Raw genomic sequence first — 26,326 nt, 5'->3', positions numbered from 1 at the left:
CAGCAAGTCTGACCAGCCGGTCCCGTTAGTCACCTCTTACGACAAGCACTAGTTGCTGAAGGCCATTATTCTAACCAGAACGGACAAAGTAACAAAAACCTTGAAGTTTAGGAGAACGATATCTTCTAAACTATTAAATCGAATAGTGTAGCTCAGTGTATTAAAATAAATAAGAAATTCTCGGAAAATGATTGGAGATAGACCAAAGAAATCGTGAGTTTTCTCAAAACCAAAATGTTCTAAGTGTCGCGAACACAGCTAAAAATCTAAATCATATGGATATTGATTGTTATTTCTTTTTGACCAGGTTGTAATTTTGACTTTTAAATCTTTTTAACTTTCGTAGGGACTGTTTTTTAATTAAATAAAGCAGAAATAAGAACAGAGTTACATGTTCTATCGCCATCATGACAATCACTTCAAAACTGGTAAATCCCAAGGTCACGTGATCAAGTTATACTTACATGTGATTTTGCATGGAGATAGAAAGTTTGCGTTTGAAAAAAAACCAACACTTTCTAAGCAAGAAATCACTGTAAAAGGTTGCTAGAATAATAGATTATACTCAACAGCCTACCCCGAGCATACTAACTGTAATTTTGTCAAAAGTGGACTTAGAACCCTCTGGTTTTCAGGAGACGAGGACCATCACAGGGCTGGAAGGGAAGAACATTTTCACGGGGAAACTCTCACCTGTCTTAACAGAAAACCTGGCATGCAGACAAGCTGGTAAATATCCCGGGATGAATGGAAACACGAGGGACAAATGGTTCAGAAGACTGGTGACTGACATGCCAGGACTTCGTTCGTCGTCTGAAATAGATGGATGTCAGTCCAAATGTGGAACTATCGGATGCGTCTTGAGGAGCGGTGGGGTAGCCTAGTGGTTAAAATGTTCACTCCTCACACCCTAGGCCTGGGTTCGATTTCCTACATCGATACAATGTGTGAAGCCCACATCTGATGTCTATCTCCGTAATAGTGCTTGAACATTGCTAGAAACGGCGTCAAACAATACTCACTTGATGTTGGTAACGGGGAACGGTAACAATGAAATTACGTCAATTCCCTTACATTCTCTTATGACTTAACAATAGCTGAAATATAGACTCGGTGGTGGGTATGAATCACCGCTCCTGACAAGATCAGTTCACGAGACTATCAGCCGGAAGGCAGTCAGTATGACGTGAAGCAAGCTCGCTCTAGACGTCAGCACTCACGACGCCATGTTTGCCGTGGTTCTCCCCTTGTCACTGGCTGTCTTGGTTCCGGTCAGTAAAGGCAGTGTCCGTACGGACCTTCTGGCCCTGGACACTGTGTTGCAGCGCATGGACAGACAAATGGTTTCTGTTGAAAGGGCCGTCCATAAGTCTTGTACCAGTTGCGGTGAGATACAATTTACGTTTACGACAAATACGTTCACTTTACTGCGGAAGTCTATCCTCAGACAGACTGGAGGACAAGTTTGTATTCATCAGACTTGTCCTTGTTTAAATATTTCCAGAAATTATTCTATGACCAAGGTCCGGTCTCACAAAGTCATTAAGAACATACACCTTAACACAGATATGTTGATATGGGTGAGAAACTGAGCAGGGTCTTGTGAAAGCTGAAGATTTGGTGGGCATTAGCCACTTGGCGATACCAGCAACTAGATTCAAAGGATGCAGTTCTTTATCTTCCTGGTCAGTCATGTAAAGTTTCTTTACAACTGATGGGTGATAAGGGAGCCCAGGGTTAGGGTAGCCCATAGGGATTTAGTGGATTTAGTTACTGTGAGGGGTATGGACATCTCCGCTATTTCAAACTTTCAGTACTTTAGTTCCTTAAAGATTTGACAGGATGATATGCAGGGAAGGAGAATGTATGTAATGTAAGTTACCTAAATTACACATTTCTTTTCTCTCTCGAGAGAGAGACAATAGTAATACCTTGGTTACACAATTGTGTAGTATTTTCAATGGCAAATAATTGCACAACTCTAGCCTTTTTCTACATTTCTGTATTCCACGCTTTTTACTTTGTCAACTTCCAGGCTTCATCAGCTCACTGCCAAGTCAGTTATGTTATTAATGTTGTTTTCTGTATTACATTCAATATGTAGGCCTCTAAACACATGATTCAGTGTGTGCAAGTCGGTGTATACATTTGTACGTGCGTGCTACATGTGACTGTGTCTACATTTGTGTTCGTGCATGCGTGTGTGTATTTGTATTAGCTTTTTAGTTTGGATTTTCTTTCTGGGTGGGTGTTCTTTCATGTGTTTGCGGATAATTGAAGACTCCTGACTACAAGCGGGATGACTGAACATTCGACCCCAATCTACTTTTGTCTCCAATGCACTGACGTCGTAGACAGGCAGGAGATGATATCTCTGGGTCATTACTGACTTGCCTGAAGGCTTTCTGAGAAGCAGTCCTGATATTAAAAGCTCCATTCAGTGATCCCACACACACAACACACTCTTGCTGACAAAAAGCTAACTGAACACTAACCAGGCCGTCTGAACAGGGAACACTGACCAGGCCGACTGAACACTGACCAGGCCGACTGAGCAGACCTGGCCGACTGAACACTGAACAGGCCAACTGAAGACTGAACACTGACGAGACCGACAGAAGAGTGAACACTGACCAAACCGACTGAAGACTGAACACTGACCAGACCGACTGAACACTGACCAGGCCGATTGAACACTGACCAGGCCGACTCAACACTTGACCTGGCCGATTGAAGACTGACCAGGCCGATTGAACACTGACCAGTCCAACTGGACACTGACCAGGCCCACTCAGCACTGACCAGGCTGACTGAACACTGACCAGGCCGACTCAACACTTGACCTGGCCGATTGAAGACTGACCAGGCCGACTGAACAGACCTGGCCAACTGAACACTGACCAGGCCGACTGAGCAGACCTGGCCGACTGTACACTGACCAGGCCGACTGAAGTCTGAACATTGACCACACCGACTCAACACTGACCAGACCGACTGAACACTGACCAGGCCGAATCAACACTGACCAGGCCGAATCAACACCTGACCAAGCCGATTGAAGACTGACCAGGCCGACTGAACAGACCTGGCCAACTGAACACTGACCAGGCCGACTGAGCAGACCTGGCCGACTGAAGACTGAAGACAGACCAGGCCGACTGAAGACTGAACACTGACCACACCGACTGAACACTGACCAGGCCGACTGAACACTGACCAGGCCGATTCAACACTTGACCAGGCCGACTGAAGACTGACCACTTTTTATGTATCGGCAGCAATTACCGCTCGGCACAGACTGGTTAAGCCTCCACACTCTTCCTGGAATGCGATGGTCAGTTGTAGAAGTGTCTCAGGCGTGTTGTGACGTTGACGTAAATGCCGATCACGTTCATACCATAGGCCCTCTATCGGGTTTAGGTCTATTTCTGGTGAGTGGTTAGGGCGTCTGCTAGGAGAGCGGAAGATCGCGAGTTCAATCCCCGACCGCGTCATGGCAAAAGACCTTAAATGTGGTACTTGTTGGTCCCTGACTGGCGCTCGGTATTTATTGGGACAACAAGGACTAGTCGGCTTAGACTGAAATACTGCATGGCACGATAAAACTAGCTTCAGTTTAGCCTAGTACGAGCAGCCTCACCTCTCACCTGACCTCAACAGGTAAACACGCTGCCATCCATCTGGACTTAAAAGGAGAAATCGTGATTCATCACTGAACAAGGCTCTTATCCATAGTCTAAGGTTCCAGTTCCGGAATCTAAGACACCACGACAAGTCTCTCAGAACAGGGACGACAACTGGCCTTCTTGGTCATCTTGGTCATCTTGGTCATCTTGGTCATCTTGGCCATCTTGATCATCTTTTGGTCATCTTGGTCATCTTGGTCATCTTGGCCTTCTTGGCCTTCTTGGTCATCTTGGTCATCTTGGTCATCTTGGTCATCTTGGCCTTCTTGGTCATCTTGGTCATCTTGGTCATCTTGGCCATCTTGGTCATCTTGGCTATCTTGGTCTTCTTGGTCATCTTGGTCATCTTGGCCTTCTTGGTCATCTTGGTCATCTTGGTCATCTTGGCCATCTTGGTCATCTTGGCCATCTTGGTCATCTTGGTCATCTTGGTCATCTTGGCCATCTTGGCCATCTTGGCTATCTTGGCCATCTTGGCCTTCTTGGTCATCTTGGTCATCTTGGCCATCTTGGTCATCTTGGTCATCTTGGTCATCTGCTTGGTGAGTTTGGTTGGGAATTCTTCTCCAAAGAGGGATGTGTTGGACCAGTTTTGTTAAACCTGTTTTATTTAGATATGGTTTTGGGTTTGTAAGGTTGTTTTCTAATTTTGTTGATGCAAGCTATTTTGGTAAAGTGATAAAGTAACTTTTGACTGATGAATTTGAAGAGAATTGGAAAAGCGATATCGTCCAAGGTACTAAATTTACTTTGTATAATGTCTTTACATTTAAGAATGAAAGAGAAGTTAAAGAATATCACCTCACATATAAATTGAATTAGGTCTCTACCTAATTATTCATTGAATGGATGGATATATAATTCATGTCTTGCTTTTCGCTCTGTACATAGTATCGCAATACAGCGCAATAACCCATACCATAACGTGGCATACCCAAACGCACAAACATTTAAAAACAAGCATCAAAAGTCACATGAACACACATGGTAGGAGAGAGTCGGAAATGTGAACTTTGGAAGAGTTACTGTTTGAGAATGAAGATTTTTATGGATATCAACTTCTTTATGTGAGAACACAACGTTTCGGAGTTAATGCTTACTCCTTCATCAGGTGATTGAGAAAGGGGATACAGAGGTGTATTTATATGTACAGGTAAAACAATAACAAAGTAACAAGTGGAATGAGTTAACGAAAGCTGGAAGCCAGTATAAACAAGCACTGATAGGAAGCCGATAGTTATGATAACAATGATGGAAGCCAATGGTAATGCATTACAGATGATAGGATATGTTTACATAACACAGATACGGGATAAGGACGATGTACATGATTGGGGATAAGGATGGAAGCCAATGGTGATACATTACGCATGATAGGATGATGTACATAACACACGATAGGGGGTGAGCATGTTTACATGAGGGTTGATGATGTACAAACACAAGTAGGTAAGGATGTACTCGGGTAGACTGGCTATACATGAATTACATAGATAGAATGTACACAGATAGATGAGATTAATTTATCAATAAGTCCCAGGCACTTGGTAGGTACACTCCTTGGTCGCGGTTGATGGCTGGTTTCAGTCTCCGGATCTTGATGGCCTCTTGCAGTTTCCTTTGGTGCCAGTTGTTGTTGTTGGTAGATAGTATCCTAGTGTTCTCCCATCGAATTGAGTGTCCAGGGTTCTTGAGAATGTGTTCAGAGATGGCCGATTTCTGGTCGAGTTTGCTGACTGAGGTCTGATGTTCCTTCATTCTGGTGTTGATAGGTCTCAGCGTTTCTCCAATGTATAGGTCGCCACAGTTGCAAGGGATCTGGTAGATGCATCCTCTTGGGTTAGGGTGTTCACAGCTGGGTCCTTTACTGTTGGCTTTTAGGTAGGTCTTGATGGTCTTGCCACTGGAGAAGGTGACATCGATGCTGGCTTTGGTCTTGATGAGGCGTGATATTTGATGACTTTTGATGACTGATGACTGATGGGGCCAAATATCCTGAGAACTGAATTCCGCTTATCGGAACAGCAGCTGTAGCACGGAGCGGAGTGGGCTAGATGGCCGACTTTGTGAGCAGTCCAGCTGATGCGTGCGTCACGCCGAGAGTGTAGAGGAATTTGTTCTTTACTCTGAAGTGGCATAGTCCAGGCAAATTAGCATTTGGGAAATTTGTTAAAACTGCATACATCTAGTTTGATCGCCAAATATCAATAACATAATATCTCCACTCAGAAAACACATTTTAATGGTGTAAGGTTTGAACCTGGGTTTTTGGCGGCAAGGATTCACATGGACTATGTGTAACATGAGTCGTTACTGCCCACAAAAATCCGAAATGGTCGCCCATAAATAAAAATATTCCCAAATTTACGGCATTAAAAGATGACAAAGTCCGCAAACAGTGCATTTATACTCTACCATAGGTCTACAGTACATTCCTAAAGAACTGATGTGAAGTTAAATTTAAAATACCAAATATGAACTTCTGAATGCTACGAAACGTATGCCCCATGGGGTAATTTTTAAGAAATCGCATTTCCCAACCTGATATTACACAAAGAAGTGCACAGTGGTGGAAACATTTCTGTTAAAATTTGCTCTCAAGTTGTGTGCTAAATTGGCTGTGTAAAGCCTGGGCTATAAATCGACCCTGGACATATACATGTATCTTTACAAGTGCGCTGAATGTCCGTGGTTTTTTGCTGTAGATCCCAGCTGCGAAGAGTGCTTTGGAAATGTGATCAGGAGGGATCTATCCAAGGACCTCAACGAGCTCATGGACAGTTTTAAGACTATCCCGGACAACATAGTCGCCTGTAATGGTAGGCCGACCGTTGGGATCTTTTAACAGTTTTCCTTTATTTTATTTGAAACTGCCGATGTAATATTAATCAAACATTTAGCTGTCCTGCTCACAAATTCATCTTTAATTGAGCACTGGACACAATCACGTGTATCCAACAACTCTGCTAGGTGTATGTTATGCCACAGTCACATGTATGTCATACCCTGGTCACGTGTATGTCACACCCTAGCCAGGTGTATGTCACATCCCAGCCACGTATATGTCATACCCCAGGCACGTGCATGTCACGCTCAAGCCAAACTAACCAAGTGGTTTGCCCGAGTCTTGCCCTTTCTCATTCCATTCTGTATGATGCGTGTAAACTACGTATTCAAATACATGTAGTCCTGATCTAAGTAATACCAAACTGATCATGTGGCTTTCCTCCTCACCATCAGTCATTCTGACTGACGTATGTTATATATCTAACACACACCAACACCCCACCCATCAATATGTGCGACTTCAGTGCCACCTGAAAGCCCTTCGCCACGAGTTCGGAATCTGAGTGCCCGCGGACAGATAATCCTCCAATTTGCTTTAGTTGGTGGCGATACATATTTCCATGGCAACATATGGTTGGGGACCACACGGCCCCTTCACAGTCTCCTCAGAAATTCAAAAGACCAATCCGTGCACAGATGAACCCAAGTCGCTGATCTGGACCAGTGGGAACGGCCTTGAATTCATCGTGGAGGACTCGTCAGGCTCTGTGACAACTATCACTGTGGGGGGTGTCACAGACGTCCAGTATAACGTTGATGTCGGCCGCCTCATCTACGCCTCATCTGCTGGAAACATCTTCACAATTCGTCCCGATGGCTCGGACCCTGTCTTGTTGGTCGAGTGTAAGTTGGGGAGCAATAAATCCATGATAAGGGACCCTTCGTTATTTATGGCCTGTTTGTGTGCGTGTGTCTGTAGAGCGGGTGGTGATGATATGAATGACTACCTGACTCCCCCCCGCCCCCACCCCCACCCCCCACCCCCCCCCTCCCCTGCCAAGTACAAGGTAGGTGACTCTCCCCTTCACGTGTAGAAATTGCATGATTCACACACACACACATCACATAGTCATAGAATTTGAACGTTCTAACGACAGCTGTGAAAACGGGGCAAGCCGTGAACACCAGGGACTACACACTGATAATCACACGTGTTGTGATATCCCACTGTAACACCAGGCCCTACACACTGAACATCACACGTGTTGTGATATCCCAGTGTAACACCAGACACTACACACTGAACATCACACGTGCTGTGATATCCCAGTGAAACACCAGGCCCTACACACTGAACATCACACGTGAAGTGATATCCCACTGGCGTGACAGTCTGTCAAGTGAAATCACTCGGCCCGTCCTGTTCGTCTCATGGAAGTCGCCTTGTGTCAATGTGTAGTTGATTGTTTAAACCTGATCATAGCGATGAAGACTATGATGGTAATATCCCCACCCCCACCCCCACCCCCAGGCAGCAGTAGACACACTTCCTGAGGAGACTCACCTCCCAGCAGCAGTAGACACACTTTCTGAAGAGACTCACCTCCCAGCAGCAGTTAGACACACTTCCTGAACAGATTCCGTCAACTCGTGACGGAGTCTTGTAGTTGAACACACTTCAGACCCCGTCTGTGTCCTTGTGAAGCACATTCACGGGGTTCAAGAGCGACAGTTTGTTGGAATACTGCTTCCAGTAGCGTAAAACAATTCGTACTCACTTTCAACTGTGCCTTGTATACGATAACAAACTGTAGTATCTCGTGGTTGCTTGCAGTGGGAACACAAGCGTTTGGAATAGCTGTCGTGTCTGCAAACACGTACTTCTTCGCCAGCCGTCAGTTGAGGAAGTACGACAACGGGGTTACCACTGTGATCAACTCAGCCTTCTCTAGAGGATTTTTCAGACTTTCCTACAACCCAGCAGATAGGTGAGTCCTCCAAACGCAGTTACACCCAAAAGGTGAGTGAGTCCCCCAGACGTAATTACAACCCACCAAATGAGTGAGTCCCCCAGACGATGAGTGAGTCCCCCAGACGTAATTACAACCCACCAGATGAGTGAGTCCCCCAGACGTAATTACAACCCACGAGATGAGTGAGTCCCCCAGACGTAATTACAACCCACCAGATGAGTGAGTCTCCCAGACGTAATTACGACCCACCAGATGAGTGAGTCCTCTAAACTAAATTACAACCTGAGTTCTCGAAACGTATAGTTTGGCATGAAATGCATGTGGACCCGTTTTTGTAAATAACTCTTCATCCAGTGATCCAATCGATCTTAAACTTTCCGAATGGATATTTTGTCAGGTAACCTAATAACATTGTAAATCGCCGATTTTATGCATCTAACTGAAAGAATCTGTCTATGCAACTGTCAACGAAATATACAGTTAAACGCAGACAGACTGCTTGCAGAGGGAGGGAGCCAATGGCCTGACCGGCAGTGCTGGGTCAGAAAGGTAAATGGTATATAGTTACCTGTTCACTGCACAGTGATAGACCGTTTCGATCATTCACTACTTCCAGCTGTCATCATGTTCAGTGTAAGAAGTCTTACCAGAGGTAGGTCAGTGGTTCAGTGATAGATACCCTACCAGAGGCAGGTCAGTGGTTTACTGTAAGATACCCTATCAGAGGTAGGTCAGTGGTTCAGTGTAAGATACCCTACCAGAGGCAGGTCAGTGGTTCTGTGTAAGATATCCTACCAGAGGTAGGTCAGTGGTTCAGTGTAAGATACCCTGCCAGAGGTAGGTCAGTGCTTCTGACTAGGTGTTCTCATCATGTACTCTTAAAGTAGGCGAGTTCAGTGTAAGAAGTCTTTACCAGAGATGGGTCAGTGGTTCAGTGATAGATACCCTACCAGAGGTAGGTCAGTGGTTTACTGTAAGATACCCTACCAGAGGTAGGTCAGTGGTTCAGTGTAAGATACCCTACCAGAGGTAGGTCAGTGCTTCTGACGAGGTGTTCTCATCACGTACTCTTAAAGTAGGCGAAGTCAGCTAATTGCCTGAATTGCTTGAAATCTTGAAAAGATTCATATTTTTTCTATTTGATTTCTGTATATATGCGGCATTTAGTATAAAGGGGGCCCGCGGGGATTCAGTCAGCCATTCAGCTGTTGATTAGACGACCCCTAGAGTATCAACACTTTAATGTATTTCAGCAGTTGTTGCTTTTCATCCCTAGGTGTGTATACTTCACTGCCTTCACCTTCTCGCGTGCCCTGTACAGAGCTAATAGTGAAGGCGATGTCGAGACGGTCCATCAAGCCAGCATTGGTGGTAACGGGTTGTCTGGAATTGCAATTGACGTACCAGGTAGATAATATCAGCGTGCATGTGTGTTTTGGGTTGTGGGGGTGGTGGGGGTGGTTTTTTGTTTGTTTGGTTGGTTTTTTGTTTTTTTTGTTTGGTTTTTTTGTTTTTTTGTTTTTGTTGTTTTTTTTGTGTTTTTTTTCTTGTCTTGTGTTTAAGTGTATACCAAACACTCCGACGCATGTGTTTCCTGTAACACAGCTATGTGGTGAAAAACTGTAACGAGGGTCAAGCTACCTGACGAGAGTCACGTATGCTTGGACGGGTTACTGAAGCTAACAAGTGTGCGTGTGTTCTTCCTGACGATGGACTGTCTTGACAGATGACCATCGGTCTAAAGAAGTACTTCATGTACTAAATTGTGGGACACTGTGACAGTTAAAACGCCTAGAACAGTAGGTGAAGGATCACGACCAAATACTTCAGCCTGGGGCTATGGGCCAAGTGTCGACAGCCAAGTGTGACAAAAAAGTTAAAGATGTCGGGAAGACATCCCACTCCGGTGCCTGATCGAAAACGTGACGATAGGGTCACGAACTGGGACAGTGCGCTCAAAGTAGGATGCAAACATCTGCCCATAAAAAACGAAGGTTTTTCTGAGCAAGAGAAGAGGCGGCAGACGGCGGCAGGGCATACGACCGAGACACAACCAGCAACCTCTCCAGCAGCCCGCAGCAGAAAAGGTCCCTAGCGAGACTGAGAGTCAGAGCCAGAGCCAGAACCATCGCCTGTTTAAACCTGTACTGAAAGTAGCCTGGATTGCGTGTTGTGTTACATTCGTGCAGTACATGGACAAAATGACATGGGCCACGACATACACCTCGGAGAACACCATGATTTAAGCCATGAAATAAAGCCGAACCTCGGGCATAAGTAATTACATAAACATGACCCCAGGACACCATGACATTTCATACATAGATCCTACCCTCAGACATAACTTAAGCCAGTACATAAACGTGACCCTTGGACACCACGACTTAAGCCAGTACATAAACATAACTCTCGGACACTGTGACTTAAGCCAGTACATAAACATGACCCTTGGACACCATGACTTAAGTCAGAACATAAACATAACTCTCGGACACAATGACTTAAGTCAGTACATAAACATGACCCTCGGACACCATGACTTAAGTCAGTACATAAACATGACCCTTGGACAGTGTGACTTAAGCCGGTACATAAACATAACTCTCGGACACCGTGACTTAAGTCAGTACATAAACATGACCCTCGGACACCATGACTTAAGCCAATACATAAACATAACTCTCGGACACAATGACTTAAGTCAGTACATAAACATAACTCTCGGACACCATGACTTAAGTCAGTACATAAACATGACCCTTGGACACCATGACTTAAGTCAGTACATAAACATAACTCTCGGACACAATGACTTAAGTCAGTACATAAACATAACTCTCGGACACAATGACTTAAGTCAGTACATAAACATAACTCTCGGACACCATGACTTAAGTCAGTACATAAACATAACTTTCGGACACAATGACTTAAGCCAATACATAAACATGACCCTCGGACACCATGACTTAAGTCAGTACATAAACATGACCCTTGGACAGTGTGACTTAAGCCGGTACATAAACATAACTCTCGGACACCGTGACTTAAGTCAGTACATAAACATGACCCTCGGACACCATGACTTAAGCCAGTACATAAACATAACTCTCGGACACAATGACTTAAGTCAGTACATAAACATAACTCTCGGACACCATGACTTAAGTCAGTACATAAACATGACCCTTGGACACCATGACTTAAGTCAGTACATAAACATAACTCTCGGACACCGTGACTTAAGTCAGTACATAAACATGACCCTTGGACACCACGACTTAAGTCAGTACATAAACATGACCCTCGGACACCACGACTTAAGCCATTATATAAACATGACCCTTGGACACCACGACTTAAGTCAGTACATAAACATAACTCTCGGACACCATGACTTAAGTCAGTACATAAACATGACCCTTGGACACCATGACTTAAGTCAGTACATAAACATAACTCTCGGACACTGTGACTTAAGTCAGTACATAAACATGACCCTCGGACACCATGACTTAAGTCAGTACATAAACATGACCCTTGGACAGTGTGACTTAAGCCGGTACATAAGCATAACTCTCGGACACCATGACTTAAGTCAGTACATAAACATGACCCTTGGACACTGTGACTTAAGCCATTATATAAACTTGACCCTGGTACAGCAACAACAATATGACATAAAAACACGTATTGCAGGCAGCAGCTTGCCTCGGTATCATTGACCAGTACTGAACGCCAGCAAGTGACATGATTCCCAATAATAACTCTGCATTAGTTTATGATTATTATGATGATCATGCTTCTATTTATGTGATATATGTACATGAGTATCGGTTGCTATCTGATACCTCTTACGCAAGAGACTTTGTTCGACCACGGTCACCAACAGCAAACTATTTCAGTTCGTGTTATGATACAATTGTTTGTTTGTGCAGCTCAGGAAGTATACTTCACCGTGCACACTCCATCGACGCTTTCCAAGTATTATCTCAGGACAGGGGTTGAAACTTTTCTCAGGCCTCTGCAGAGTGTTTTCCAGGACGTCTTCATTGAAGGAGACAGTCTCTTCATCGCTTTCAATGGCATCGGGTAAGGCACCTAGGACATACAATTGTACTAAGTCCGGTTTCTGGTTTAAACTTGGTACTCAGCATCGTGTGCTTGACAAGTGAACGTCACCCTACGACGGTGTTGCGGTGTTCCGCTCTGAAGGTGAAGGTCGGTGTGTTGGTTGACAGTGTGCTGGTTTATCATCCACAACTGTGTTCCATAGGAGATAACGCATGTGTGAGATCATATGATATCTCCTAAGAGATATGGTTTTGACAGTAGATTTTGTACAATGCCCTGACAGTCCTATGATGTTGCCGAAAATGATGACGTCACAATGCAATGTTATCGCTGCACTGCATGTTGAGAGATTTTTCCTTGAAAACTAATGAAGAATGATTTTGATAATGAACAGAATCTCACCCTCGTGTCTGCTGATATCAATTATGTCAACACTCGTTGATAAAGGCTAAATTATCCTTGACATGCTCGCATATTCTGTAACTTTACCAACTCGTGTTGACATGATTGATATTGGTAGACACGAGGGTAAGATTCTCGTAATGGTACAAGAATACCAGGATTTTGATTACACGATGCCATTTAGAAAGTGGTCAAATGCAACATATGTCATATTTGGGATTTCACTTTCTTAGTAAAGTACAAATTCTAGTACTTTTTCGGTTGAGTCCCATCCGGGATTCGAACCCGCACCCTCAGAGTCAGGCACCTAATCGCCAGCACACAAAGTCAGCCGCCTAGCCCGCTCAACCACCGCGACTTCCACAAAAATGAAAGTCGGACAACTGGTAGTCTAGACTGCGTACTTTGTGTACCCCTCTGATGAGTGTAAATTGGCACGGCTCCCACGGCCGAAAGCTATGATTACACGATGCCATTTAGAAAGTGGTCAAATTGTCAGGCACCTAATCGGGCTAGGCGGCTGACTTTGTGTGCTGGCGATTAGGTGCCTGACTCTGAGGGTGCGGGTTCGAATCCCGGATGGGACTCAACCGAAAAAGTACTAGAATTTGTACTTTACTAAGAAAGTGAAATCCCAAATATGACATATGTTGCATTTGACCACTTTCTAAATGGCATCGTGTAATCATAGCTTTCGGCCGTGGGAGCCGTGCCAATTTACACTCATCAGAGGGGTACACAAAGTACGCAGTCTAGACTACCAGTTGTCCGACTTTCATTTTTGTGGAAGTCGCGGTGGCTGAGCGGGCTAGGCGGCTGACTTTGTGTGCTGGCGATTAGGTGCCTGACTCTGAGGGTGCGGGTTCGAATCCCGGATGGGACTCAACCGAAAAAGTACTAGAATTTGTACTTTACTAAGAAAGTGAAATCCCAAATATGACATATGTTGTACCAGGATTTTGTTCTAACGGTACGAGAATGACAGGATTTTGTGAGAATAACAGGGTTTTATGCTAACGGTACGAGAGTAACAGGGTTTTGTTCTTACGATACAAGGATAGCAAGGTTTTGAGAAAATAATAGGGTTTTCTTCTAACGGTACGAGAATAACAGGGTTTTCTTCCAAAGGTACGAGAATAACAGGGTTTTGTCTATCTATCTATCTATCTATCTATCTATCTATCTATCTGTCTGTATAGATTCATTGTCACTGCTGTTTAACTGTTTGTGTCGAATTGTGAGCATCCACAAGGACGGGTGAAGTGGATGATGTACAAATTTCTTGAGTACATGTCTTGAGCTTTATAACTGACATTAAACTTTGTTCAGGTTTTGTGATATTATTATTTCAGAATTATTGAAGAAATGTCATTGGTGTCGGGAACGACTGTCCGCAACATCTCTAACGTCCTCTGCTCCCTCCGTCGCTGCATGGTTTCAGTAGGTCAGTGGTCCTGCCCAGCAAGACCCCGCCCATTGTACCCGAATAAACAGTGCATCAGCTTCTCCTTGAGGTCTCATGTCAGCTCACACACAGATTTGCAGTCTCTTTGTGGTTTCATGTCAGCTCACACACGGATCTGAAGTCTCCTTGGGACCTCAGCTCACACACTGATCTGAAGTCTCCTTGAGGTCTCATGTCAGCTCACACACAGATTTGCAGTCTCTTTGAGGTTTCATGTCAGCTCACACACGGATCTGAAGTCTCCTTGGGACCTCAGCTCACACACTGATCTGAAGTCTCCTTGAGGTCTCATGTCAGCTCACACACAGATCTGCAGTCTCCTTGAGGTCTAATGTCAGCTCACACACAGATCTGCAGTATTAACAGACTGGCACACGGACGGACGGGTCCAACACACAGATCTGCAGTATTAACAGACTGGCACACGGACGGACGGGTCAACACACATATCTGCAGTATTAACAGACTGGCACATGAACGGGTCAACACACAGATCTGCAGTATTAACAGACTGGCACATGAACGGGTCAACACATGTGTGACCATGTAATATAAAGAAATGATAATCAGCTGTCGGTAACACAACAGTTACTGACAGTCTAAACATTTAAAGACACAGTTAATAAACATTTTAAGTCACACGATATAATTGTTGGCGGATGGAGGATACAGGTGTAACGTCTCAGTGCACTGACAGGTAAAGTTACAAGTTACAAACAGGAAACTGAATAATCCTACAAATGTTGACAGATAAAGGATATAAACGTTATAAACTATAAACAAAGTTGCAGGAGATAAGAACGAAAATATATAAATGAACTCAACAGAGATTCAGAGCCAACTCTGTAGCAATTGAAATGGCAAAGTCTTTGATGAAGCGCTTTCCCTTGACTGCCCCCGAGGGTGTCACACTGAAGGGTCGTATCACTGTTTTGTACTCACGTCTCTCATCTCAGGAGCAAGGATCATTAAGCAATTTGATAGGGAGTTGAGATTGATAATAGGGTGTGACTCTGAGATGGACATCCAGTGATCGAGGGAAACAAGTACCAGCGCCTTGAGCAAGCAATAGTTGCATTGATATATGCGCTATATAAACGTCCCATATTATATATTTATATTTAAAAAATACCTGAATTTGGTAGCTATCCCTGACAATAATAGTTATACCTGCAGATCTGAGTAGTGGACAGCCCTGATGAAGCTTCTCAAGATGGATGAGCGGCTGAGTTGACGAGTGAGTGAGATTAGTTTTTCGCCGCTTTTAGCAAACTTAGACATCAGAAATGGGCTTCTTCACACATTGTATGCCCAGGTGTGGGCAGCTACCATATTCCAGCCATATACCATATTCCAGCCATCTGGAACACCACAGATCATATTCTTCAGCATGAAAAACAAATGTACGCAACACAGTTCCACCAGCGCCCCAGTCATTCTGAATTGACAAATAATTTTCAAACTGTTCCTTTGGTTATTCTCACAGTGAGCAAACAATGTGGACGTGAATGGTCTCACACCAAGACTGCTGATTCTCCACGTTCATCGTCACCGTTCTTCACGACGTGAATGCTATGCACCATATCAATGGAATGTCTGGCTCAGAATCTATTACATACAGCAGACTAACATTGTCTTCCACTTCTTATATATCAATTGTCTGAAGACGTTTCATCTGCAATAAAAGCAATCGGTTCAGAATTGTTGTACTCTGACTGAGATGAACATCAAATGTGCATTCACATATTCCGTCAGATGAGGTGTGCGAAGTGTGGCTGACACCTGGTGTTGTGTGAGGTGTGACTGACACCTGGTGATGTGTGAGGTGTGACTGACACCTGGTGTTGTGTGACTGCACCTGGTGTTGTGTGAGGTGTGACAGCACATGGTATAGTGTGAGGTATGACTGCAGCTGGTGTTGAGCAGGTGTGATTGAAAATGATACTCGCTTGTTAGAAGGGTACAAAGAAAATAATAGAAGAGAGCTCAGCCAATCAGAAAGCGATATTTATGTGTGAGGTAAGATAATTTGAAATCATACCACCCATCAAACGTTCAGACTCACTTAAAGTATTCACTATATGGTATGTATAAATATGTACATGCTTACACCAAAGATGGATTACTCCATCAACTGTAAAGTGCAAACCTTATAAAGATATAATGTACCAGGAACATATATCAAACTGCTAAAAGGCAGTGTATGTCAAATTATATAAAGCTTTATTGAACAAAGGTGGTGACAATACATTGCACTGGATCAACCAGCAAATACCATTTCCCCAGGAGGTGGCATATAAGACGTCCTGTATAATTATCAAACAATGATATAATTAACAAATAACCGTCTGTGTAAAGAGATATGTACATATTAAAACACTGTCATATCACAAAACAAAACTAGCGGGAAAACATGCATATACAAACACATACCATCCCCATTTCTGGTACATATTATGGTGATTTCAATATCACAGACTTGCATGGTATACGATTTACAGAGTCTGTGATGTAGTGAGTGAGTGAGTATAGTTTATGCTGCTTTTAGCAACAGTTTGGAAATATCAGAGCAGAGATGGGCTTTACACACAGTACCCATATGAGGAATAGAAGCCACGTTTCGGTATGACAAGTGAACACTTCCACCACTAGGATACATTTGAGTAACATGGTTGTACCATGGACTATCAGCTTCAAGCTGGGCGAGAGATTGAATGGGACACGGAGAATCACCTTAATCACCTTAAAGTTCGGGTAAAGCTTGAATGTGACTCGGAAAATCACCTTAATCACATTAAAGCTTGGGGACAGCTTGAATGTGACTCAGAAAATCACCTTCATCACCTTAAAGCTCGCGGACAGCTTGAATGGGACATGATGAATCACCTTAATCACCCTTATGTTTGGGGACAGTATGAAAGGGATATGGAGAACAAGTTTGAAACTGAAGGAAAGCTTGAATGGGCCAAAGAGAATCAGTTTGAAGCTGAGGGAAAGCTTGAGTGGGCCACAGAGAATCAGTTTGAAACTGAAGGAAAGTTTCAGGGCCCACGGAAAATCAGTTTGAAGTTAGGGAAAGCTTGAATGGGTCATGGAGAATCAGTCTGAAACTGAAGGAAAGCTTTAGGGGAGCCACGGAGAATCAGTTTGAATTATGGGAAGGCTTGAGGGGGGGCACAGAGAATCAGTCTGAAATTGAAGGAAACCTTTAGGGGAGCCACGGAGAATCAGTTTGAATTATGGGAAAGCTTGAGGGGTGCCATGGAGATTCAGTTTGAAACAGGGAAAGCTTTAGGGGTCCATGGAGAATCAGACTGAAGTAAGGGGAAAGCTTGAATGGGCCACAAAGAATCAGTTTGAAGTTGGGGGAAAGATCAAGGGGGGCCACGAAGAATCAGTTTGAAGTTGGGAAAAGCTTGTAGGGGGCCATGGTGAATCAGTTTGAAGCTAAGGAAAGCTTGAGGGGGTCACAGAGAATCAGTCTAAAGATGAAGGAAAGCTTGAATGGGCCATGGTAAATCAGTTTGAAGTTGGGAAAAGCTTGAGGGCAGCCACTGAGAATCAGTTTGAAGTTGGGGGAAAGCTTGTAGGGGGCCATGGAGATTCAGTTTGAAACAGGGAAAGCTTTAGGGGTCCATGGAGAATCGGACTGAAGTAAGGGGAAAGCTTGAATGGGCCTTGGAGAATCAGTTTGAACCTGAGAGAAAGCTTGAGGGACACTTAGACCTCACAAGGCACAGTGTTGATAAACGTGACACACTGTAGATGCAGGATCATAACACTGCTAGCTTCCATTCATCTTTTCCAGCAACATCACAGGGGCACACCAGAAATACACTTCATACATTGTACCCACATGGGCAATCGAACCCAGGGCTTCAGCACCTCGTATAGAAAGACAGATAGTGTTCTCATACAGTACACATATAGTATGGATCTAACCATCCAAAATAGCAAGGTAACTTAAGCTACTGACAGGGCTTTAACACACGTAGAAAATATTGCAACAACATGAACTTGACCTGTAATTAACATATGCTGGGTGGGGTGTCTGATGAACAAAGTGTTCATGTAAATTGTATAGCTACACCAGGCTGTCGCTGTGAACACATTGAGGATCAGGACTGGTGGACGACGGTATGAGGGCTGTCCCACTGGTCTAGGTGGACGACGGTATGAGGGCTGTCCCACTGGTCTAGGTGGACGAGGGTATGAGGGCTGTCCCACTCGTTGAGGTGGACGAGGGTATGAGAAGGCTGTCCCACTGGCCTAGGTGGAAGCAACTCCACAAAACACTAGTTGTCTCCTTATCTCTCAGAGACAATATTCAATCCTTGGGAGGGGATTTATACAACATTCCTAAAAATAGAACAAAAAGGTAATCTATAAATTTTAAAATATCTTTGGCATTTCAAGCAACAACTTCCAGGATTCTCCCAGACTAAAACTGTTCCATCCTTTACAAAAGGCTGTGATACATGGTACAGTACCATCCTTTACAACAGGCTGTGATACATGGTACAGTACCATCCTTTACAACAGGCTGTGATACATGGTACAGTCCCATCCTTTACAACAGGCTGTGATACATGGTACAGTACCATCCTTTACAACAGGCTGTGATACATGGTACAGTAGAATCCTTTACAACAGGCTGTGATACATGGTACAGTAGAATCCTTTACAACAGGCTGTGATACATGGTACAGTCCCATCCTTTACAACAGGCTGTGATACATGGTACAGTCCCATCCTTTACAACAGGCTGTGATACATGGTACAGTACCATCCTTTACAACAGGCTGTGATACATGGTACAGTACCATCCTTTACAACAGGCTGTGATACATGGTACAGTAGAATCCTTTACAACAGGCTGTGATACATGGTACAGTACCATCCTTTACAACATGATGTGATCCCATTTTCATGAATGAGTTTGAACAATGACATAATATGCTATTAAATCAAATGAAATATTCTCATTTAGAGATATTATTAAAACAATACAGTTAATAACAACATTAGAGCAAATGGAATCAGCCTTGTGGGAAGATAAAGACCTCTCCATATTGTCTGTGTTAACGTTTATGTATGACTGCCCTGATGTAAGCCTAATGTTTTCCATTGTCTGTGATGAGAAAGACAATGTTTGGATGGGCTATGGTACAAAAAAGAATAACACTTGGCTGACAAACAAAAATATATAACAGTTGCCAGACAACAATATAATTCAACTAGTTGTTGGACAACAGATTGTAAAACAATGACGTTAGCTGAGTCCATGACATGGATGCTGATGTGTTGTTCACAGTACACAATATCGTTCAGTTCCTCGGTCAAAGTCTGATGCAACTGTTAGGGATTATACCAAATTTGTTGGATTCAGCGAGACGAACTTGCACTCCATTTGTCATCTGTCTCACAAAGTGAACTTTCTGTCCGACCTCCACTGTCAGTTCACAAGGCATCTAAACACAAAACATTCTGTTAGCAATTATGTAACAGTTACGGTGAGTAAGAAAGTGAGCATGACAACACACTAACAACAGGGTCGACTAACGACAAAAGTTTGTATTATTCACATCTTTGTGCAGGATTCTACTTGCAGTATGAAATCCTACTGGGGAATTGTCACTAACTACACTGACTGGGTTCTCCAACTTCTCCTCAACAAGCTAGGTTCTCCTACACCAGCTAGGTTCTCCTACACAAGCTGAGTTCTCCTACACAAGCTAGGTTCTCCTACACAAGCTAGGTTCTCCTACACCAGCTGGGTTCTCCTACACAAGCTAAGTTCTCCTACACAGCTAGGTCCTCCTAAACAAGCTGGGTTCTACACAAGATAGGTTCTCCTACACAAGCTAGGTTCTCCTACACCAGCTAGGTTCTCCTACACCAGCTGGGTTCTCCTACACCAGCTGGGTTCTCCTACACCAGCTGGGTTCTCCTACACAAGATAGGTTCTCCTACACCAGCTGGGTTCCCCTACACAAGCTAAGTTCTCCTACACCAGCTGGGTTCTCCTACACCAGCTAGGTTCTCCTACACCAGCTGGGTTCTCCTACACCAGCTGGGTTCTCCTACACCAGCTGGGTTCTCCTACACAAGATAGGTTCTCCTACACCAGCTGGGTTCTCCTACACCATCTGAGTTCTCCTACACAAGGTAGGTTCTCCTACACCAGCTAGGTTCCCCTACACAAGCTAAGTTCTCCTACACCAGCTGGGTTCTCCTACACCAGCGAGGTTCTCCTACACCAGCTGGGTTCTCCTACACCAGCTAGGTTCTCCTACACAAGCTAGGTTCTCCTACACCAGCTGGGTTCTCCTACACAAGATAGGTTCTCCTACACAAGCTAGGTTCTCCTACACCAGCTGGGTTCTCCTACACCAGCTGGGTTCTCCTACACCAGCTAGGTTCTCCTACACAAGCTAGGTTCTCCTACACCAGCTGGGTTCTCCTACACCAGCTGGGTTCTCCTACACAAGCTAGGTTCTCCTACACCAGCTGGGTTCTCCTACACCAGCTGGGTTCTCCTACACAAGCTAGGTTCTCCTACACCAGCTGGGTTCTCCTACACCAGCTGGGTTCTCCTACACAAGCTAGGTTCTCCTACACCAGCTGGGTTCTCCTACACCAGCTGGGTTCTCCTACACCAGCTGGATTCTCCTACACCAGCTAGGTTCTCCTACACCAGCTGGGTTCTCCTACACCAGCTGGGTTCTCCTACACAAGCTAAGTTCTCCTACACCAGCTAGGTTCTCCTACACCAGCTGGGTTCTCCTACACCATTTGAGTTCTCCTACACAAGATAGGTTCCCCTACACAAGCTAAGTTCTCCTACACCAGCTGGGTTCTCCTTCACAAGATCGGTTCTCCTACACCAGCTGGGTTCTCCTACACCATTTGAGTTCTCCTACACCAGCTGGGTTCTCCTACACCTGTTGAATTCTACATTGTAACCATTCAGTCAGTAGTTTAGTGCATTAGAACCAGCCTCATACAACAGGAATCTTTTCTCCATCAGTAGCAAGATATGAGTGGATAATTGAGTTTTATGTTGCACTCAGCAATAGTGCAGCTATATGACTGAGGACTAGTCAAGTCTAGAACAAGCAATCTAGCGATCAAGAGCATGAGTACTGATCCCTGCAAATAGGAACCAATGACATATGTCAGCAAGCTATGACCACCAGTTAGTTGCTTCTGTTGACAAGCATGAGTTACTGATGGCGAAGTCTAGCACAGGTAGACTTCACAGCTAAGTAGCAATATATGAATGATTTTTATAAACATAAATCATATTTTAAATAGAAATAAAAAATAGAAAACAGCACTGTGTATTTTATACTCACATTCAATATTAAATACATGAACTTAGGTGAGTATTTCTCAATGAGTTAAGAATGAAAGCCCATATTAGCATGTGATAATATAATAGTTTCATAGTAATATATGTTGTAAGGCACTGGTAGTGACACTTAGTATATTGAGTGGTATATATGCAATGGAATTGTGGCTACCGACACCTGACAGAATATAGCAAAGATGGAATGTTAGACTGTGATAAACAAGATCGAGAAGACACAAGCTGGCAGTTATTGCATGTGAATTGCGGTTCGTGTACTGCAGAGTTCGCATGTTAGACTGTGAAAGAACGTATACAGAGGACACAAGCAAGGTAATATTAAAACAATGGACTCTGTTACAAGAGTGTATTTTCTGTACATTGTGTTATCAATTAAGTAATAATTATCACTGCGTTACAAAGTTTATTGCTTTCAATAATAATCACATTTATCACATTTATCATATATATTCAGTGGTACAACAATATTTTGGCAGTAGACTTTAAGAAAGTGCTCTAGAGTTGCCTCCCTTCATTAATTGTTTACATCTATCTACCTTTATTTCAATACTGAAAGGCCACAGGCCTATAGTCTATACCATGTAATGCCATATTGCGTCAGTTTAGATCATATCATATCAAATGGTAGCATATCATGTCATATTATATCATAATCTATACATTTTAACATGTGAAATCGTATCTTGCTATATTGTGTCATACTATATTTATCATGGTACATTATAACATTAATATCATGTCATATAATATATCATATCACATGTTAAATACCAAATCTTATAACATTTATCATGGCATATCAATCATATACATAGGTCACACTAAGTATACTATAGTATCATGTCAAATTACTCACTTCAAAATATCATACATATGTGTGTATATTCCTTATACATCTTGTTTGTGGAATAGTTCTCGGGATAACATAGCTTTGTGAAAAAAAGTTGCAATATGTTGGATCACCTTTCAGCAGCGAGGAGAATTTATCAATCGAGGGGTGCACAAAATAAAATTCTTTCACGTATTTTCTACTAAGAGTATCATATGCTGGACAGACAAGAAGGAAATGATATTCATTTTCTATAGTATTGCTAGTGCAATATTTACATACTCTGTCTTCTCTTTTTATATTCATAAATCTCCCTTTTTCAATCAATAGGTCATGGGATGAGCAATGGAAACATGACAATGATATTCTGAATTTCTTGACATTTACACATGATAAATAACCTTCAGTGTAAATGTGGGTTTTTAACATTGAATAATAATTACATTTTGCTGATAGCGAAATAGTTCCCAACCACTTATGTTGATAGATATCTTTTAGTCTTCGTGTGAATGTTCTTAAAAACGTGGCGGCGAGAATACCTTTTGGTTGTGCCAGATGTTGCTAAATCCAGTTGAAAAAAGAAGGTTTTTGACATCTGATGCCCAGTTTTTTTTTCCACTTTGGTGGCTCAGTAACATCATATCATAACATTTTTTCGGCAAACAGTGGTGTGGCATGTTTGTTAACTTTATCCAGTATTTGAATACACTAATTTGTTGGGATATGTGGAGGGGTAGCCTGCCACATTCTCCATATACCATAACGTCTGGTGTGCTCATCTTTACTCTGAGGGGTTTTTTGCAGGCAAATAGATGAACTTTTTCTATATATTCAGAGTATTTTAAGCCCTAAATTTCGGCACCATAAAGTAACCTTGTTTACTTCTGGGAGATTACTACTGTTCTAGAGAATTCCACATTGATGGCAATGGTCGTAAGTGCTCAAACTCTCAGGAATTGATGACTGAATATATACATAAGGCCAGCTGTCGTGTTGTCGACAAGGATACAGTACAACTGAAGCTATATCTGCCAATCTCCATCAACACCTGACCAACATAACCACTCCCCAACCACTTGCCCACTACCAAAGGACACCAAAGGATCTTATACCCAGCTCTACCCACCTGGTGGTGATATAAACAAACTACCTGAACACCAAAGGATCTTATACCCAGCTCTACCCACCTAGAGGTGATATAAACAAACTACTTGAACACCAAAGGATCTCATACCCAGCTCTACCCACCTGGAGGTGATATAAACAAACTACTTGAACACCAAAGGATCTTATACCCAGCTCTACCCACCTGGAGGTGATATAAACAAACTACTTGAACACCAAAGGATTTCATACCCAGCTCTACCCATGCCACCTGGAGGTGATATAAACAAACTACCTGAACACCAAAGGATCTTATACCCAACTCTACCCACCTGGAGGTGATATAAACAAACTACTTGAACACCAAAGGATCTCATACCCAGCTCTACCCACCTAGAGGTGATATAAACAAACTACTTGAACACCAAAGGATCTCATACCCAGCTCTACCCACCTGGAGGTGATATAAACAAACTACTTGAACACCAAAGGATCTTATACCCAGCTCTACCCACCTAGAGGTGATATAAACAAACTACTTGAACACCAAAGGATCTCATACCCAGCTCTACCCACCTAGAGGTGATATAAACAAACTACTTGAACACCAAAGGATCTCATACCCAGCTCTACCCACCTGCAGGTGCTTGTGTCAAAATCCCTGAACAATATCATGTCTATGCCATCACAATGATTTCAACAAGAAACTTCACAAGCTGAGAATTTGTTAAATATCACTGCAGAAATTACAATTTGATAGCATTATAATGTTGTAACCAAGACTATAACAATTCTCAGTTCATGTTGTGATTATCAAAACTGAAATAAACACAAACATTTTCACAATTACGGGTATACCCTCTACTGTTATTGGATTCCAGTGTTTGAATACTAAAAGCAGATCTTTATGAATCACTGTGAAATAGTGGTAATATCAGATGTTTGTGAAACAAAATATATTGAAACATGCCAACAACAGAACTGTAGAACTAAACCAAACACAAGATATACTGATCTATAGAAACAACAGAGCTACAAAACTAAACTGGACACAATATATATTGAACTATATTGAACGATACCAACAAAGGAACTACAGAACTAAACCAAATTAACAGGCAATGAGAAGTAACTTGAAAGTGCATGCTACCAAAAGCTGAGAGATGAAAATTTATTCGTTCTTTTTAACAAGCAGTGAAACAAGTGTCAGTTAATATATATCTTACTCAGATTATCAAGAAGAATTAAATTCTGAAACTTCATTTAAAGTCAGTTAAAACCTTATTAAAATGGAAATCAGGTAATATGTCAGAACAATCAAACTGCTATTGAATATGGAGAGTCTCAGGTACAAAGTCAACAACTCTGCTGTCGGAGTGAATCATTTCAACATGAAGCCACTACATCACATCAGTTAGTAGTTATATTTCAAGTAACATGATTCAAACACACCACATTCTTCATTAGTAGAAATATACTTCAAGTAACACAAGTCTCACACACCACGTTAATCATTAGTTGAAATACTCATCAAGTAACACAAGTCTCACACACCACGTTATTCATTAGTAGAAATATTCATCAAGTAACATGAATACAACACACCTTGTTAATCATTAGTTGAAATATACTTAAGTAACATGGTTCCAATATATCACCATACAATAGAATAAATTGTCAAAATATATTCTAAAATTCACAGCTTTTTGGACTGAACTTTTAACATACATCTGACTCTCCATTAAAACATAAAGACAACTGAACCTATAATGAAACATAGAACTTCATGAACTTCTTCTCTACTGTGATGTTTTCCTGACACCTGATTCCTACCTCAGCACTTAAATGACTAACACTTTGTCACAATTAACTATCTGTTTTGTGGGATCTCGAGATAATAACTATCAACATTTGTGACAATTACTTACCTGTTTTATGTGGGGTCGAGAGATATTGAAGTCTATCAACATTTATGTGTGACGATTAACCCTATGTTTTGTGGGGGCCCTTGAGATACTAACTACCAACAGTTGTAACGATTAACCCATTATGTTTTGTGCGGGGGCCATTGAGATACTAACTACCAACAGTTGTGACAATTAACTACCTGTTTCGTGTGAGGTCTTGAGATAATAAGCAATTTGTCAAAGGAGGTTACTGTGCTAGCATCAGGCGGCGACTGCAGGGTGGCATAGAGACCATCTTCATCTACAGAAACACACAGGATGAGGAAATGACAGACAGAAATGAGAGTTACCTCCCTTCGTCTTTCATTCTCTGAGTATGTTCCTGTTTCTAGAATGTGTTCCACTGAAGATACTGCAAGCTCGTTACTGTTGTCATAGCAACTATTACAAACAAAACAATAAAGTAAGTTCAATGGTTCCCCTTAGTTGCTAAAGATCTGAAAATATTTTTTATGCTTAACCATGTCATGAATTTTTCAAAAATTTACATATTTTTTACATAAATATTTATTTCAAAAGGCTCTCCTTTTGCTAATAATTTTGTGACATCACTATAAAAAAACAGTGATTAATAAGAAACAGTGATTGTTCCTGAAACTTCAGGCGATGTGAAAACTGAGGACACATTCTAAGACACAGAGATCAGAATGAAGGACACATACATATG

General features: G+C 42.6%; 2 protein-coding genes across 5 annotated transcripts in view; one reads left to right on the top strand and one right to left on the bottom strand.

The window, feature by feature from the left end:
* Window positions 1-1,226: 1,226 nt before the first annotated feature.
* Window positions 1,227-17,471, top strand: LOC137260309 (uncharacterized). Its single transcript, XM_067797990.1, has 8 exons — window positions 1,227-1,386; window positions 6,392-6,505; window positions 7,170-7,376; window positions 8,308-8,461; window positions 9,723-9,853; window positions 12,385-12,538; window positions 14,275-14,362; window positions 17,301-17,471. Exons 1-8 carry the CDS (start codon window positions 1,227-1,229, stop codon window positions 17,469-17,471), a joined length of 1,179 nt encoding a protein of 392 aa, XP_067654091.1.
* LOC137260483 (proline-serine-threonine phosphatase-interacting protein 1-like) overlaps window positions 16,594-26,326 on the bottom strand; it is a 100,363-nt gene continuing 90,630 nt past the window's right edge. For 2 of the 4 annotated variants that reach the window (XM_067798148.1, XM_067798149.1), the window contains 2 exons: window positions 25,800-25,900; window positions 16,594-19,858 (listed from right to left, as the gene is read on the bottom strand). In XM_067798148.1, coding sequence (XP_067654249.1) covers window positions 19,727-19,858; window positions 25,800-25,900 — 233 coding nt within the window. In that variant the 3' untranslated portion in view covers window positions 16,594-19,726. The remainder of the gene's footprint in view (window positions 19,859-25,799; window positions 25,901-26,326) is intronic. The other 2 variants (XM_067798151.1, XM_067798150.1) reach the window with 1 other exon arrangement.

This window comes from Haliotis asinina, chromosome 13, assembly GCF_037392515.1.
Source record: "Haliotis asinina isolate JCU_RB_2024 chromosome 13, JCU_Hal_asi_v2, whole genome shotgun sequence".
Taxonomy (NCBI): Eukaryota; Metazoa; Mollusca; class Gastropoda; order Lepetellida; family Haliotidae; genus Haliotis; species Haliotis asinina.
Note: the sequence above shows the minus strand (reverse complement) of the source record. Positions and strands in the feature narration are given on the sequence as shown.